General features: G+C 43.2%; 1 protein-coding gene across 4 annotated transcripts in view; it reads right to left on the bottom strand.

Annotated features, from left to right (window-relative positions):
• The window catches only part of FLI1 (Fli-1 proto-oncogene, ETS transcription factor), an 87,370-nt gene that overhangs the window by 10,552 nt on the left and 58,175 nt on the right, over positions 1-18,643 (bottom strand). For all 4 annotated transcript variants that reach the window (XM_075723250.1, XM_075723253.1, XM_075723251.1 and 1 more), the window contains 2 exons: positions 16,069-16,272; positions 9,319-9,387 (listed from right to left, as the gene is read on the bottom strand). In XM_075723250.1, the coding sequence (XP_075579365.1) occupies positions 9,319-9,387; positions 16,069-16,272 (273 nt within the window). The remainder of the gene's footprint in view (positions 1-9,318; positions 9,388-16,068; positions 16,273-18,643) is intronic.

Raw genomic sequence — 18,643 nt, 5'->3', positions numbered from 1 at the left:
GGATACAGTGGGGCTGGGTCATTTACGGACTAAATGCTTTATAGGCACTATAGGGGAATCTTATTTGAAATACCGCCTGTGCTGGCATAGCGCCCTTAATTGCGAGCAAGGCTGGGAAGGAACAGCATGGCGTATTTATCATTTTCATGGCATCACTGGCAGCAGCGGCAGCTCTTTTCCAGCCAGGCACTGTCTGCTCTACGAACTGCAGGGTCTCACGGTCAAGGCACAGAGTGACTGGTCTGAACATGAGCTCCTTCTGTCAGACCCGTGGGCAGTGTCACGTCTGGGTTAACTTTTGTGGAAGTTGTCTGGGGAAACACACGTGCAGCAAACTCGCAGGGGTGTCTAGATTCCCCAGCATGGGAGGTGCTAAGTGATAGAAAGAGCCCACCGATCTGCCCAGCGGAGCTGGTACCTCCAAGGAGAATAGGAAGCCAAATGATGGAAAGTGACTTGTGCTAAGTCATGGGGGCAGAGCCAAGAAGAAAATAAAGGCCCATTTCCCAAGTCCCAGTGAATTGTCAGACCGCTTACTAACGCTGCCTCCATCTCCCTTTGAAGCACACTGGCAGGGCTCTGACCGAGTCTGACTTGCTGACTCAGCTGGATAATAACAGCAGCAAAGACTGTAGTCATTTAGCCACCTTCTGTTGGATTCCTTACCACAGCATCTTGGGGTGCTTTACCAAAAAAGGCCAAATGACCCCTGATCACATGATGGAAAAACCCCCAAACCTGAAATACAGAAGGAACTGCTCCTGAATATCTTATCTTACTTGGTTCAGGAGCACGGGCACTATATTTCCAGACAGGACTTGGCCTTACAGATTTCAACGAAGCAAATCAGGCAAGAGGAGAAGGCTGCAAATTTGAAGTAGGCTATTGGATCTATGGGATTCTCCATGCAGAACAGAGACTGTTTTTTGCAATGAATCCTTCTGCTTCAGTAGGAAGAAAGGATCCTGGCTTGGTGGCTGGAATTTAAATTAGCTTCTCTAAATGGGGAAAGCAGAACCAGGCGTCCTAGGGGATCCAGACTTGTGATTAATCTGAGTGGTCACTTGGGGTCTATTTTGCGGCAACTACTTTATAGGGAGAGAGAGAAAGGAGGGCATAGGACCTCACTGCTTTTCCTCCCAAAGTGAGGTTGTGTGTGGTGGCTAGGACTGGCACTATTCTGGTATCTTGGAAAAGTCCCAACGTAGGCGCATGGGAACAAAAAACACTACTGCTGCAAAGCAAACATGTAAGCAAGGCCTGCCAAGCTGCTGAGCGTCCAGCCCTCACACTCCCGTCATTTAACCTCCTGGAGATCGCATTGAAGAGGTGGGGTTGTGTTTAAAGCCAGTTGGAGAGAAGAAACCTAGACTGTGGGTTTCTGGAGGGGCAAGGAAGCCAAAAACACCTCCAGCTCCTCCTAGAAACATTAGACGCATTGTTTTAAATGATGGCAGCAAACATAAAGGTTGTAGAGTCTGTAAGATTCTTCCTGGGCCCATTCTGGCTCCAAGGATACATACTAAATGCTCAATACCTACGGTGCAAAACCTCACAATGTCAGCAGCAAAAGATTTGCTTAGATACAGTTTTTCTTAGCACAAAGCCGTCAAGGCTCTGGATGCTATCATTTGTCTGCAAGAGGTTTGACAGTGTGTGGCAGAGATGGAGGAACAGGACTAGAAAGCAGAGCAGAGTATGAGGAGTCCTCTGGCCTTTTCAAACGGCTACAAGAGGTGGTTCATGAAAATCAGCAATTGGCTTCCCTTAACATATAGCCCTGTGGCATACACCCAGGTATGAGCTACATGGGTGTCCTAGCTGTGTACACTGAGACCTCAAAATCTCACCCACGGTATCGTTTGTTTTGCAGTGAATTACTTTTCAATGTACTATTTCTGCTAATTAAAACAATTGCTTAGCACGTATGCCATATGTCATGCTGTATGTCATTCACAGCCAGTATTACTACGACTGTTCTCATGATTACATAAGACTTTCCAGTGCTTTCAAGCACCAAATTCATTCGTTTCTACTTCAAGACCACAATGTCCTGCTCCTTGTACTAGTGAATCACCAGTACCGGCATCATATGTGGAATTAAGTAATTCTAAGTCTATCCACTAAGAGGAAGTAACTAGCCGAGTGCAGAATAATTTCAAAATAACGTCTACTCTACATTATCAGACAATTTGATGATTCCGCAATTAAAAAAAAAAAAATTGTCAGACATCTCTACATTGCTGTTAACCTGTTTTACAAATGAGGAACTGACACAAAGAGCAAAGTCCAGGCTTGGAACATCACTGGCTTTTGACTTGAAGTCAACTCAAACCAAGTGAGAAGGGACCGACTGCTGGATTTACATAAGAAATCTCTTGCAGAGCCTGGAGATGAAGAACAGGTTTAACTTGGGAAATATCTGAAAGTAGCTGAGAGCCCGGTTATGCATTGCTATCCTTACGGAAATACAGATCAGAGCAATCAAACACTTCCGATTTAACTCCTATTCTAGATCCAGTGTTGGATTAAAGCACCATGGCTGAAGCCAACTTATTTCCAGCATCAGACAGGATCTGGAGCTTAACTTAGTGTGTGCACAGAACTAGGATTCAGGATTTTCAAAGGGGACTCATTCAGCTTGCACAGACAGGAGCGTGCTTAGGATAGCCCTGGTCCCTTCCAGAGCACTCCAGCTTGAGATCTGCGATCCCTCTCCCTCGTTAGACTTAGCCTGGCAGGGTGACACAAAGGAGCTCCTACGCACCGCAGCTCTAGAGCCTGGAGCTCTGCTCCCCAACTCGAAGGAGAGCTCTGGTCTCCAAAATTTGGAGTCACTCCCTGTTTGCTCTGAGCCATAGGCGACGGCCCCCAGTTGTGCGAGTGTGGCTAGAAAAACATCCCAGAGCCATGCAGCGGTGGAACTTCCTGATTCATGTCTGAGTTACCCTGTGCAACGCTTACAAAGGCACATTATGAAGTAAAGGAGGAAGTAATGAGAATTTTTTTTGTTGTTGTTGCTTTTTTTAATATCAGGAGCAGAAGTCCCAATGCACAGTGCATGAAGACTGAAGCATATGTCCTAAGAATCCCTCCGAGAGCCAGCTTTGAAAAGCAGTCCCTTTCCAGTCAACATACATGTTACTGAGCGACGCAGGGCTGCAGACACGAATAGCCACGTGCAGACAGGCATGCTACTGAGCAAAAACGCAGACACACAATTGCATATTCTGAAAGGCGCGTTTCTGAGCACCCCTCGCGCACGTATGTACACATCCATCCAAAACACGTATATGAGTGTGCACAAATATGCAAACAGGACTGTGCGTATTTTACCCCCCAGCGCACAGGGGGGTAAAACCAACCAGTTAACATGCTTGCAGTTCGCATTTGTTGAAAACTACACAAATGCAGAAGTAAAGAAAAAGAAACGCATACTCATGGAGAAAAAAGCTAGACGCAGCAATACACACATAAGAGAAAAGGGAAGGGAAGGCACACATGCGCAGACATTGCAGCTAGCATTTTTATAGCATTTGCCCATTTAACTCATTATCAGGAAACAAATTTACTCTTCTCTTAGGAAACAGCCAAAGCGCTTCCAAGAGCTTTTCACAGGAGGGACTGCACCCCAGCAAACGTGTAACCCACACACACATGTGCAATAACATTGCTCGCAGTGCACCCTAGGCAAAAAAATAATAGCTCTTTTGCTGGGAGAAAAGGAAGGATAATGGTTACTTAGAAAGTGCTCCAGACAAGCTGTCAGGTTGAATTCAGAGAACTGGAGTCTACTCTGGGACAGCGCTGGCTCAGGGTGATCCCTTGTGAGTTGGGTTTCCTGCCTGCTACAGCTCGAAGACAACGATTCTTTGTTTCCAGTTTTTCTGGTGAAAAAACACACGCCTGCCTCCGAAGAGGGTCAGGGAGAAAGCAGACAAAACACTAACTCTGGAATTTCAAAGGAAAACAATTAAAAAAAAAAGAAAGAAAAAAAGAAAAATCCAAGAGCGCTAGCTACTGTGTCTCCTGAAATCATAAATCCCTGGTTTGGCCACACAGTCGCAATAAGAGAAGCACCAAAAAAGCCTCCCCTTTTTCTGCTACGGAGCTAAAAATGGATATTTCATCACCAGGCACACAAATATCATCGACAAATGTTTCAGCATGTACAGACAATTAAGAGGGCAAAAAACTGCAACTGCTTTTTCTCTGACATGACTGAGACTGGAGGGTTTGTAACCTTTGCTGTGAACAAGGGGTCTTACTGACACACTTGAAAGAAGGGTTTACTGAAACTGGTCAATATTTTTCACATGACAACCTGTTAGATCTGAAAAATGGCCTTTTCAAGAGAAGAATTTTATGCAGGAATTTGAGACTTTTTTCCGGTGGGAGCCATGCTTATGCAATCATGCTGCCTGTGGTCTCTTTGCCCCTCTCTCTCCTGTCCCCCAAAACATTTGAACCTGTCACCCAAAATTGTCACCGAATTTGACAAGCGGGAGAGATGAGTTTTAAAGAGTTCCTGCCAATCTAAAGGAAATTGCTGGGGAAAGAGGAGAGAGGTTGCAGCCTCAACTATGAGAAAAGCAGCTGCACGGACTCATACTTTGTTAGGTACCAGGGACCCTGTGTGAGAGAGATGTTATTAATGCTCCAACATCAGGAAATTCTTCCTCAGGGGCTCACAGCAAACATGGGTACAAACCTGCGGGAAACGACTCTGTGTGAGTTTCAGAGCTCACTGGTTTGTTTATCTTCTTAAATTTGCCAACAACTGAACAAAACATACAAGCAAACACACTTCATACCCAAACATCCTTATTGTTCACACAAACACTTCTATAATGCAAACATAAACACGTAATAACCACAGACTAAATCCTTAAAATTCGTCTCCTACGTCCGTATTCGTGCATTCACATACAAATTTCTTCCCTCTTTGAAAATGCAGATAGCACATCAGCTTTTCCTATGTTCTCCATGAATTTAGGTTGGACTTAGGAGACTGAATTTAGGTTGGATTTATGAGACTGAATTTAGGTTGGATTTATGAGACTTCGGGCTAGTGCTGGTTTACCACTATTCTAAGCTAGCTCTATTGCCTTAGGCTGAGCCTGACGTACACAGAGGACAGCGCTGGAGGATAAAGCCCTGTGCCAAATCCAGCCTTTTGAACAAGATCATACACAACCCGTAATCTGGAAGCAAACAGCCACCCAAAATCGCTCCGCTAATTTCTCACGCGTGATGCGCGGGCGTAGCCTTTATCAGCCGAGCACTTCCTTCATCCCCCTCTGCCACCTCACTGCACAAACACCCACCTCGCTGCGAATCAGCACATACTACAAAACACCACACGTACCACACCAGACACTCCTACGTGCCAGTTTAGACACGTGCAATTTTACACATCAACGTGTCATGATTCTGCCTCTTTGGAAACTGCCAGCACTACCCTGCTTGAGTTCAAATCCTGCCCAGCATTTAGGCTTGTACATTAAACACGTGAGTTATGCAGACCCCAACATGCTTAAAAGTATGCACGGACTTTAAAAATGTGTTGGACTGAGGCCAGAACGCTCACAACTGTACGAGGGACAGCCCTTTGGCCTCCTAAATGTTGTTGTATGTGAATATACTTTCCATTTCCCTATGGAAACCTACTTAAAATGACACCATTCTGAAGGTGAGCGATTTAAAACCTCCACGGACCCGGGCAGATAATGTAGTCTCAGATTCTTCTCCCATGTCTCGAGTACCTACAGTAGGTCAGTCATTGCTCCAAAGAGTCACGGAAAATGAAACAGACCATCTCTCCAGTGGAGTGCTGGGAGTGGGACACAAATCTTTCCATTCAGCAATGAGAGCAACCTCGTTTCATTTTCCAGAAAATTGTTCTCTAGCCAAAAAATACTGGTGATTTTCATTAGAGCAATTTATTTCTCAAAGGCAGCTGAAGACAATTTGTACCAATGACGCTAAATACCATACTTTTGAGTGTTTATGAGGCTGAGAAGCAAAGAAGCTCAGGCAACAAGAATCCTTTGAACACAAGGTTTCTACCTATCTGATCTGAGAACAAAATGCATATGCTTTGTGCACCAGCTGTGTAAGTTTACAGTATCTGTTTCTGCTATGAAAGCGGTTTAACTCCCCTAAAGCAGTGCTACAGGTTTGTCTGTATGGAGAGCTGGCATGGCAGAAGAGAAGTGAGAAGGGCAGAAAATAGAAGGGAAAAAGGGAGTAAAGTCTGCAGCTGCAAACAGCCAAAGCAGTTCTGCCTCCAGAGCCGTGGCACGAAACCCAGTCCTGTGACAGCAGCGCTGCCCTTGCCAGCGTGGGCCGCGGGTCAAGCAGTGCCCCGTGCTCCTGGGTGACACCGTGCTTGCCGTGGCTGCAGAGCATGCCCTGCTCTGCCTGTAACGCGGTCGGGAAAGAGTAGAGCCATCTGCTGCATCTGAAACATCTGCATCTGTCTGTGTTGCAGCCAGGCCTTTTTTTGCCATGTAGGTTCTTTTTTACAGTATGCGGATGGAATACATTGTATAAAGCGTAGTGTAAGCATATGCAAAAAGTATGCATTTCTCCCTGGAATTTGCACAAGCAGGTTATTTGCATTAGCTATGTGATCTTAGGGAATGTGCAAGAAAAATTACTGGAGGAGTGAAGAAAACAGTCTTTTTTTCCTGTCTCTGACATGTAGTGTACTATTTCATCACCTCCTCCTGCTTTTGAATCCTCAAGGCAAGATGGTTAGAAAAATTTGTTTGTCTGTTTTTATCCACAGGCATAGAGAGAAGAAATATTTACAGGAGTAGTAGATTCAGGATGCATTAACATAAAGAAAAATGTTGCATCTTTTGAGAAGTTAAGGAGACAAGAAAATACTTATAAAAAATCATGACTTTTTTAACCTGAAATTCCTTTTCCAAAAGACTATCATCATCTTGAAGCCAGCCCATTAAAAAGCCTTAAAAGGAAGCAAGGAAAATCTTGTTGCCTAACAGACTAGACCAAGGCTGAGGAATTCCAAGTCCAGTTTTACGTTCATCATGAGTTTCTTCTGTGATACTGGACAAGACACTTTGCTCCGCTCCCCCAATTCCTTATCTGTCAGCCTGTCACGTTCACATGTCTCTTACTCTGCCATCTTATCTCACAAATAGTTATTTGGAGCATGAATCAGATACAGCAGGTTGAAGTGGGTTGGTTTATCCTAGAATGGTATTGAGACATCAAATGAATGCAGAGGAAATTTATGCATTGTAGGAAGAAATGGAAAAGGAATAGATGGGATTTCAACATTTCTATGCTAGTTCTTAATTTTTATTTGACTGTCCCATGGGTGTGTTTAGTCCTTTATTGACACATGATGAAAGTACCATGTAAAGTTAAAAGTACCTAGCTGACAGAAATCAAATGCAAACTTCTGTCAGCTGCACTAAAGAAACACACTCGAGGGCAGTAAAAATGGAGGGGGAGGAACATTTTTTCCCTCAAATTTCTTTCTGCCTGAGTGACTCTAGGCCCAACTTGCAAAGATAAAGGGTATAAAAAAATCAGAGGACTGCAATTTTACACAGAGCATTTCTCTTTAATAAAAAAAATCGCAGCTTTCTTCCTTTTATTTTTAGCAACCACCTGGCTTGAGACAGAAGGAGCAGTCTTGGATGTGCATGTATGTTTATGGGGGAAACTGCGGAGGAACACGTGCATGTGTGTCTGCTTTATTCAAATAGGAGCAAGCCTAGCTTTTATTAATTTTAAATAGATGACTGTTAGCATCAAAATAGTCCCAGAAAAGCTTGAATGGTTTTGTCTCTGTAATGCACCCTGTTTTATCAACTAATGCCTGTCTCATAAAGAGAGAAGAGCATGCCAGGGAACAGACAGCTCAAGTGGATAGTTATGTGCTGGACAAAAGAAGCTGCTGTAAAAACCAGCACTGATATTGTGTCCAGGGTCCAAGACAGATGTTGGAGATGAAATGCAGCGTGGTGCAATGAGAAAGAAGTGCTGGCTCTAAGAGCAGTGCTAGTCACTGCAGCAGCCAGACACACCATGCAGAGGCTTGTTAAATGTGTGATCTCAGTTTGCTGTAGCCTTTCAGTGAAATGGGGGGTTTTGTCTCTCTCTCTCTCCAGCTGCTTAAATAAAAGACTTTCTGCTTTTCCCCACTATTCTTTGAAATGCAAACTTGTGGCTCATCAATGAAGCCATGTTCTCCTGAAAGGCATAGAAATGTTTATATATGAGGTGAGGAAACATTCTCCGCACAAGAGCAGACTGCTTCTAGGTGGGTTAGCTCATATGACAGACGTGAGATTTCACACTTTTCCCAGAAGCTTTCCAAATGGAGGAGCTGAACTCAGTTCAGTGAACGAAACCAATGTTCCTGCAGTTACACAAAGGGAAAGGAAGACCAAACTCAAGGTTCCTAGTCCTACACAGTAAGTTAGAGAGCACAGGACCAGATTTTTGGTCTTAAACATCCTATTTGGCCTTTAGCAATTCAACTGTCTGTGACTTACTGTCTTATTTAGGTAAGGGATGTGCATCATACCCATCACGCCAACTCTCATAATCTTATTGTGACTGAGAATCCAGTTTTTTGTTAAAAATAAGACAAAGGAATAGGACTGTAGCTGCAGAGAAAAACCTGAGTGAAGGATATACAAACAACTCAAAAGCCTGAAGGAGCCTCAAGTGTGTTATTAACTTTTAAACTTCAAGGTTTCTAAGCCCCATCTATATGATCAGAATTTCTAATAGATTAAAAATTTGGTGTTATTTGAAAAAGAAAATCAAAATGTTCCAAAATGAAAGTGTCAAAAAGACACACTTGGTCTTCCCTGCTGGTTGAAACTAGCTGACAGATTCATGAATGGTTTTGGAAGAGCTGAGTGGCCTTTATTCAGTAATGGAATCTATTGTAAGAAAATTTTATCCTTTCAACTACGAACTCACTCAGAGAGAAACAGTATCTCAGTCCTTGCTATATCTCTGAGATTTCAAACTGTTTCACATAAAGAACAGAATATATGCCATCAGTTCATCCACCCAGTAATACACAAGTGTGAAAATGACAGATATACATTTTATGCCACAGTGTTGGCTGAAGAAGCAGAGATGTGATTTTCAGGATGGACGGACATGCAAATTGTGAATTATTCCATTTTAACCATGCTGTGCATGCACAGGAGATCAGAACGCCATCATGCCAAGGAGCTTATAAAAAAGGTCTAGTTTTAACCCAATCAAAACCATCGTGAGAGCACAGGAAGCCAGGACATTTATATGCAAAAGACTGACCTTCTTTGGTGGCAAGACGCGAGGAAGCTTCTGTGTGGGATGGAGTATTGTAGACCAGCAGTGAGCTACCTATAATGAAAAGAAAAGGAGTTATTGCAGTTTGAATGCGCTCTGCTCATGGGGAACCATGCAGGCAGGTAGAAAATGCTATCACTAGGATCTAAAGAGCAAATTTTTCAGACAATTAGGCACACATTTTCTATGATGGATAGGAAATTCTTTTAAAAGCTTAGTAGCTGTATGTCACACATGTGCTATGGCTTCTCCACTTGCAAATCAAAATAAAGACATTTGCCTCCTTCACTGAGCACCTTGATGTTCTCCATTGAAAACCGATATAAAAGGGTGAGGTTGTATAGTATATTTATACAGGTACAGTATCTATCACAGCAGAGCCTGTAGAAATTACTATGGCACAGATTATATTACAGGATAAGGAAGAAGCTTTCCTTTCTAGCTGTGATAGAGAAATTTCCTGTTTGAGGAACATACAGTAGAAGTGACATGAATTGCACTGTCAGGATCTGAACATTTTTAGAGTGTCACATGCTTGGTTTTGGGCCAACATCTGCAAAAATCTCACTGCTATTCCAGCATCTCCCATGTTTTGTGGAGTTTGAAAGCAGCTTTCTTAGTTCAGAGTGGCCTTTCCATCCAGCCCCACTTGAAACAAAACTATTCAAGAGGAGCACAAAAAAGAACCCACTGGAAGGGTCTTTGTTTTGCAGTCTATGGTGGAAATGTTCCTTTCCACACATTTTAACTTTGATTCTCCTGCAAGCTCCTCTGGAAATGGAGGAAGAGGCCCTGTGAGCTCTTGGAAGCCAGCATGTAATATGCATTTCATGGTTGTCTAGTTATATGTGTTTATCCTACATAATCTTCTATGGTCTCCTTTCCTATGGCTCTTTGAGAAAGTTTCCACTGCATCAGGCGGTGACATTGATAACAAGGCCCAGGGCCCGTCTTGGTAGGGACTGATGATGTGAACTGGAGCAGCGCAGCAATCTCGCTGTGGATTGGCATGGATGAGAAGTGCTTTTACAGACACTTCCTGCTATTCATATCTACCCATCCCTATATTCAGTGAGATTCTGTCCCATTTAAGGTACTTGGTCCTAAGCGACACACAGCAAACAGTAGAGATTTCTGTACAGGCTATGCTGACCCTGAGCATCCCCAGATCCTTTGGCAGGGCTAAGAATACCTCTTTTGCAGGTACTATAATACTAACTGATTAGGATCTTGTGACTAAGCCGTGCAGTCTCCACATTCCTCTAATCCACATGATCCCAAATAACACTGACCTCACTTGCCCCTCAGTAGTATTCACAGTATGTCTCACTTTCCTGTGAGAGCTGAGGATTAGGCGGTTCACTGCCAGAAGCAATAGCCATTGCAGGTGCTGGATCTTATTAGCCCTGTGTTCCTATGGATTTCTTTTCTTCCCCAAATGCAAACAAAGCCAAAGACATGCACAAGCCAGCATGTACACAGAGGTAGAAGGTGTTGGAAAACAAAGCGTGCTCCTAGGGAGCGGAGGATGGATGCTACCAGATGCTGTGAGAGAGGGGATGTTTCAAAAGAGCAGCGTGGATAACACAGAATCATAGAATCGTTCACGTTGGAAAAGACCTTTAAGATCATCCAGTCCAACCATTAACCTACACTACCAAGTCTACTCTAAGCCAATCAAGGGTAGACTTGACATGGTAAACTAGGAAGGAAGGAGTTCAAAGGGATCCCAAGGGTACCTTGACTGTGAAAGCTGTAGATAACCAGAGAGATTGGCTTAAATATTTAGAGACATTCGCTGGTCTTTTGCTGCTGCTGGAGGAATTGCAACAGCTTTATCCACCTAACTCATGTTTTCCTCAGATGATTTCTGGCTTTGGCATTTCTTTCTTGAATATCTGTGGGGAAACTGCTGTCCGCCACTCGCTCCTTTTCAGGTTATTTGAAGTAGATCCTGAATGCAACGCCCAGCCTAGCTTGCCCCAGACAGGGAAGTGCTGGGGAATTCAGAAACACAGTTTTCTATGACTAAATAGGCTGCAAATGCCTGGTTGCACTGACTGGCTGAGGAGGTGGGGGTGGGGTGATGAATAGCACTGAACAAGCCTCTACGATCAACCTATAGCTACTTTACACTAAAAAATGCAGCCCAAGTCACTGGAAAGGGACGGCGCCTCCCCCAGTTTAATTGCTAAAAGTTCTCACCTTTGCCCGACAGACTGAGGTTTCTGGTGGGAACACCACAGAAAAGGAAATGTGTTTCCTATTAAGGGTTTTCAATGAAGGAGGAGAAAGCCAGAGACACAGCTCAGGACAGAGAGAAGCAGACAGACAGACAGAGGCCAGGCTGCTCCCTCCCTTACTTGTTCTTGGGCAAAACTTTGGCTGTGATGAATTTTCGTTTTCTTCTTATTCCCACTTCCCCTCACTGGGTCAGTGACAGCTTAGATTAAATCAGCTCTTTCTGGAAACACTGGTATTATTAATAAAGTGCAAAGCTATTCTCCTATAATTAATATTAAACATGTTCTCTTATGGTTCCTCCCACCTTTTTCTTTCTTCTTTTATTTCCCTTGTATTAATTAAAAAGGAAGATGGAAAAGGAACGAAAACCAGAGCAGGAGAGTTAACCCCATAAAGTCTTCCTTTGCACGTGCCAGCTCATCCTTCTGAGATGCAAGAATATCTTGGTTTCACAATCTTGAAGTCTATTTAACCTGGACATCTTTTTTATTCTGACCTTCTGAAAGCCATGTGGCCTTCCCTCCACATCTCTTGGTGGAATCAGGGTTCTGCTGCATTTATCGGTATAGTTTTGTTTGGCATTAATATATGGCTCGAAACCACAAAGCAGTTTGCTTCTGCTTCTCACCACAGTCTCATTCTTTCCCCTTCAGGCTCTTTTCATTTGTATACACCACACACAACCGATCCCCCATAACTAGAGAGGAAAAAGATGGGAGGTGACATTTCAGTTCAGGCTTCTTTTGACGTTCATCCCAAACATAGCACGAAAACACTCAAATCTCCCTTCCCTCTGCCCACTGGCTGACTGGGGAAGATTCACCAGACTGTGTCTGAAAAAGATAGCGGCACGGCAGTCAGTCAGCCGGAGACTGAAGGTGCAGGGGGATGAGCAAGAAGAAAAGGCCAAGGCGAGGGTTCACAATTTCGGAGAGTAAACTGGAAGAAACACTTAAAGAAAGATAATTGTTGGGGGGGGGGGGGGGGGGGCGGGGGGGCAGTAGGTTCCCTGAAAAAACTACTGGGGGATGTTTTGAGAGATTCCAAAGGATAGAGTGTGCTGCAGAACTGGGTTCTGCAAGTCTGAAATCTCCTAAAGATCAGAGACGTCTGAATTCCTGACTGCTTCAATCAGTTACGGAAACAGGAAACAACTGCACGATCCTGATCCAGACCTAAGTTTTGCCTGAAGACTAAAGGTGCTGCGATATGAGTTTGATTTAGTCTCAACTATATTAAATAACTCACCTGAACCTTCTATCTCCAAAACTAAGATTGAGCTTTTGTTGAGATCTTGCAGATGTTAACACTTTATTTTTTCAATCTGCACTCAGATGTGCCAAAATAATGTACCTCATAGTCAGTTTTAAGAATGCTTTCACTCTGATCAGGAGTGTGAAATGTTGAAAACCTTCTGAGGAAGCTAATTTTCAGGGAGTCTCTTTGCCTGGCTAGCAAACAGGCTCAGAAAGTTCAAATCAGCTTTGTTTCTTGGAAAACAAACACCGAAGTTTAGGCTTCACTAGTCATCACATATCCAGCTTAACATCCTGAGAGGACAAACACCTTTCAAGAGAGACTGGGCAGATGTAATCTAGCCTATAGATCTGCAATTCCCCAAAGTTCTCCTGTGATTTGTTGCCATCACGTATTCTCCACCCTAAGCAGGAGCAGAGCTGGATGTCTCTGAAACAAACAACCGTACAAAAGGGGAAAATTCATGAAAAAAGACCATCTCCCCATGGCACTGAGCTCAGAGGCTCAGCACTAAACATCCGCTGGAAATCAGTCTGGAAAAACAATAAGCTCCTTTCGAAGGCGTTACTCCGTGAGGGAGTTAACCAGCAATCCAGAAACCAGACTGTCATTAGGCAGCGCTAGGAACAGCTGCACGGAAAGGAATGCTCTTCAGAGGCTGCCTGACCTCCACTCAGACAGGAGCTTGCTTTAATAAGGACAGCACTCGCATGACGTCTTAGAACAACCCAAGGGGCTGAACAGAGAGAAATTTATAATCGTAAAAGCTGGGGATGGACTGCGACTGAATTCTCCTTTCTTATGCATCCACGCAAAATTGGAATAACTAATTTGTCTAAATCCAGCAAAGTTGCTCAGGTTTTGCACTAGCTTATTAGCATAGAAATCATTGTAGGCATTCCCCTGGCAGAACATTGTTTTTTTATGATTATTATTCAGCACGCGTCGCGCCAGCACTTTAATGTTGCAACTGCATTAGGACGCCATTGTGCTGGGTCTTGAGGGACGTGAGACACAATCCCCGTTCCACAGGTTTGCCGTCTCAACAGACAAGACCAACAAGAAGGCAGGATCACTAGCTCCGCTTTACAGAAAGTAAAACTGAAGCACAGAGGAATTGAGGCAAAGGTTTATCCCTCCTCATTTCAGGCATTTAAAGGTGACGTGTGAACTACGGGATGACTATCCTGAATTTCAACGTGCCCTGTTACTTCTTTTCTATAAACAGAGACCAGCATGACCAGACTTCTAATTCAGGGACTTCAGGTATCTAAAGGTAGGTAGGATCAATCAGGAATTTGCTCCTGAACAAATGGACAGCAGCAAATGGTAAAGGTGGCAATTGAATCCAGCTCTTCAGATTTATGCCAGGAGAGCAAGGACGCAATTCCTCTGATACTGCCTTTGAACACCCCAAGTAACGGGATCCCTAACGCTTGAGACTATCGCTGAAGACGCTGTCTGGAGCTAAAGCAACAGAAGAATTCAACTCTTCTGCCAACCTTTTCAAATTCAGCCTGGTTCTTTGATTCAAAAAACATACAACTGCTTCTTCATCTCTTTCTGTCAATTCTCAAGTCTTATCAATGAGACAATTCAAGTGTCTCACTTGAGTATTTATCTTGTGGGAATTTAAAAACATTTCCGGTTACAAAGCGTCTGATTTGCCCAGCCAAAGTCAGCAGGTTTGGCCAAGGCAGCGCTGGCTTCACAAAACTGCCTTACGATTTCCTGTAAAAGTGTGTAATTCCGTATGCAAACCTTAGAAAGTTAGTTTGCGTCTGCAATAAACTTGAAGTGTTCTGTGAACCAGCAGCTCTTTGCTCATGAAACAGGATGAAATTTGCAAATTATTCTGGATGGGAAATTATTTTATTGTGAAGTCGCAAGAGACAAAAACTGTTCAAATCCAACAATTTGGTTATTTGTTGTGAATCATTTCTTTGGCTCGACTTCTCAAAAAAAATAAAGGTGGGGCTTACAGAGGCACCCATCTGTGATCTAACTCTTGTCCCACTGTAATCTGTAAAACTCCCACTGATTTGAGCGGAGGCAGGGAGAGACCAGCGCTGAACAGCTTTGAAGAAACACCCTAAATAAATGCGGTCTTGCTGCTTTATTGCACTGGCCAGATGGAGACATCTTCAGCTGCCTTTACATCACAATTTGATTTCCCAGTGGATAAAACATACTTTTTTCTTTCTCTCCCTGCCCTCCCACCTCACTTTACAGCACCGTCTCCTGATTTTTCAGTCCTCAAATAATTATACTCCTAGAAAAGCTGTTTCACTTGAAAAAATACTGGAGCATGTGGGATTTAGTTCCAGTTCTCTGGCCCCATCATAACACAATTATCCTTAGCACACCTTTGTGAAGGAAGGAAATGCTTTTACCTCCACTTTACAGATGGCAAGGAGACATTTGGAAACTATGGACACGCTTGTGGTTGCACAGGAAGTCTTAGAAAGGTCTGAATCTAAGACTCCCAACCTCAATGCTAACCATAATGTGGTCATTCCTGTTCGGGCTGCTGTGGTATGCTTTTCCAGAAAGCTCAGAAGGCTGCTCACAGCTTCTGTCTTAGGGGCTTAATACAGCAGAAAGGAGTACTGGATCTATCACATACTCCAGTGTGGGACAGAGAGGAGCGATAAAGAGGTTCAGCAAAACTTGTTCTTTGAGTCATTTGCACAACGTCTGCTTCAGTGCGCTTACATTTGGGGAATTTCTCTTTCATTTCTTCCTCTTTCCAACAAACCTGGGCCTCTAGAACATAGAAACTCTGGCCAGTTGTGGGTCCTATTCTGAAGCAGTCTTTACCAGAAGCCTCGGGGGAAAGCGCACAGCCCTCTAACTGTGAAGTTACGGAATGATTTGCCTGTGACCCATCACTTAATGTTTGGTTTAATCTCCACAGCAAATTTATGTATTTTTATCATACAGCCACAGCTGTTTTTATTATCTATAAGACTATCTAATCTTCTTCAGAGTCCTGCTCAGTTCTTCACCTCCCTGATAGCACCACTAACTCCATCTAAGTTAAAATTAACTTTCCAACCCACTTTTTATTCCTGTCTTCCTTGTTCACTCTCTCTGCTTGCCTTTCTCTGTTCTTTTTCCCTCATCCTTGCTACTGTTTATCCTGCAAGAAGAGCCCCAGAAGTTCAATGCTGATGGCAGTTTATCCTATCAGCATGGCACGCTAGGGCTGGGATGAGTCAGGGCAATACTTACTTTCCCTGAGGTAACTGAGGTGAGACAACAGAACTTCTGTGTTGTAGACGGAGGTGGTTCGGAGGAAGTCATCCTTGTTCATTTTGCAGAGCTCCTTGCCATCCATATTCTGGAAGATGGTGGTGTCAATCTCTATTAATCCATACTCCTTTATAGCCCATTCCAGCCACTGGCGCACATGTTCCTGGGTCCACAGGGTGGGATCTGGCAGAAAAGCACAAAGGATGGTAACGCTATACGCAAGCCTCAAGCCTCTAGCACCCACTGTAGCCCAGCCAAAGCATTAACCATTGTTTCCACAACCAAATGGATTTAATTTACTGACTCCAATGCATTTTGCCAAGGTGAACAAGCACTGTGTGCCTAAATTGATCACACTGACCCACTGGCAGGGTAAGTTCACTTGACTGTCTCCCACCTGGCTGAATCTTATACCTGTGCTCAGGAACAATATTAGTGACATTTGACTGTGACTTTTCTCCCTCTGGAAAAAAGCTTCCAAAAGCAAACTCATCCCTTTGAAAGGGTATGCTTGTCACAGCTTCAGTTCTGCAATGCTATATAATTACATCAGTGCTGTTTGAGTCACACCACCATTCGCAAGTGCGTTACAAAGTCCCAACAGATGGCATTTTAAAGTCTGAGGATGGCGGTATTTATGGTCAGCAAAGGGACGCTGAAAAAAATATTATTGCTTAAACAGAACAGCTTGCCATGTATCTCTGAGTCACATTTGTTCACCCCGCTGACAAGAACACAATTCTACCTCCGCTAACCCTGTAAAACCAACACCGCTATTGGAGGGCAATGTGGATTTTATACTGTCTCATGCATCATTATCAACTGTCAGCAAAGCTCCAGCTGTGGAATCTTTATTACTGGTGATGACGTAAGAGAGAGATTGAACCCGGCTGGAGTTTCAGACCCCATGGTGATGGTTTGCTGCATCAGTAGTTAAAAAAAGAAATCATCCTTTGAGTTTCGAAAAGAGCATTAGATCATAAAGTCCCAGCAAGAATTTGTGCCATGATACCCTTTTTACAGAGTCATTTTCAGAGCATATCTGCATTTTCAGATGTTTCCTGTGCTGCTTCTCCCCATGTATCCCATTTCAAAATTTAAGCTGCAAATTCATGTTCCATTGCAACTGGAGAGGAATTGCAAAGTCAAGCTTAAACTTTGGAGACATTCGATCTGTCCATCACAGCTGGTACATTCCTCTCAGATAAACCTCAAACACCTCAGGTCCTGAGGCAGTTGAGAAAATGGATCAGAATCATGTAGCCTCCACACAGCTGGTAGGCTGCGCTTTGGGGAGGGACAAGAAATGCCTCTGCCGCACATTTTATCGTGTATAAAATAATGCCTTGGCCCAGGACTGTAAACTGTGTGTACTTGGGCAGCAGGGATCCCTTGACACAAAAGGTCAGGTAGTGGCTATACCTGGTGCATTCCTGGGCACCTGAGTTCCAGAAAGAAAACATGAAATGGAGAAGTAAGACCAAGGAATATTAAAATTATAACCGTGACATTTCCTCACTGAATTTCTAGTAAACCTGGGTTGCTTAAAGCTGAATTCTAAGCATGGAACTTACAACCCCGTACCTTTGCAAGTCTGCTTTGGGAAAGAAAGATGGATTTCCTTTATGTTTTGGCAAAAGCTAATTTAAATTCTGCTTCCTAAGCACTGGCAAAAGACTGCATATTTTACAATGCAAATATTCAAGGGAAGATTCTTTTTTTTTTTTTTTAATTGAAAGAGTTATTTGTCTTGAGTTTTGAAAAAAAACCCTAGCATTTAGAGGGCATAGTGAATTTGTGGTCTCCCTTTAAACAAACAGTTTTGTATTTCAGATATTCATTCAGCCTATTTGTCACTGCAAAAGACATTGAATGGTCTCTGAAAAACTGCCTTCTTGAAACATGGCTTAGAGTTCATTATTATTACTATTGCAAGCCTAATGTGACATTATTCTTGCCTATCTTCACCCTAATGTGCTATAAATCTTTACTCTGGATTATATTAAAATTTCCAAATGCCTTTCTTGGATGAATTTGGCCTCATATCCTGCAGCCAGAGATCTGGGATGATGTTCATTATTCTCTTCCAAAGTCTGGTAAATCACTGCTCTTTCACAAGTATCTCAAGGTTTTGATTTGTGGATGCTCATGAGGGGGAAAAAAGTCCTTTTTTCCACTTTCCTTCAAAGAGGAGATTTTAAACCTTCTCTTCCACCGAGGGCACTAAAAGTCATTTCCCCTATTTCAACAACGATGCTAAACTTTAGCCCACCCTTGGTCTTTTTAAATATGCATAAATAGCATGGTGAAGAGCAGAATAAATGTTCCCTCTTGAATATCTTCAATAATATAATGACTAGTTGGTATCAGCCAACACCTTTCTAGGCAAAGTTGATGCTGAAAATGTATCTGATGCTGTCACCAATTAGATTAGCCAGTCTCTCTAAGCAGATCCTAACAACGGCTTAAATGGTACTTCAAGATTTGCTGTCAATCCTTTATTGGCTTCCCTTCACTACATTCAGTTCAAGCTTTTCCTTTTCATCCTAAATGG

The sequence above is a fragment of the Pelecanus crispus genome, chromosome 19 (assembly GCF_030463565.1).
Source record: "Pelecanus crispus isolate bPelCri1 chromosome 19, bPelCri1.pri, whole genome shotgun sequence".
NCBI classification, from domain to species: Eukaryota; Metazoa; Chordata; class Aves; order Pelecaniformes; family Pelecanidae; genus Pelecanus; species Pelecanus crispus.
The sequence above is the reverse complement of the archived record's forward strand: the minus strand, read 5'-3'. Positions and strand labels throughout refer to the sequence as shown.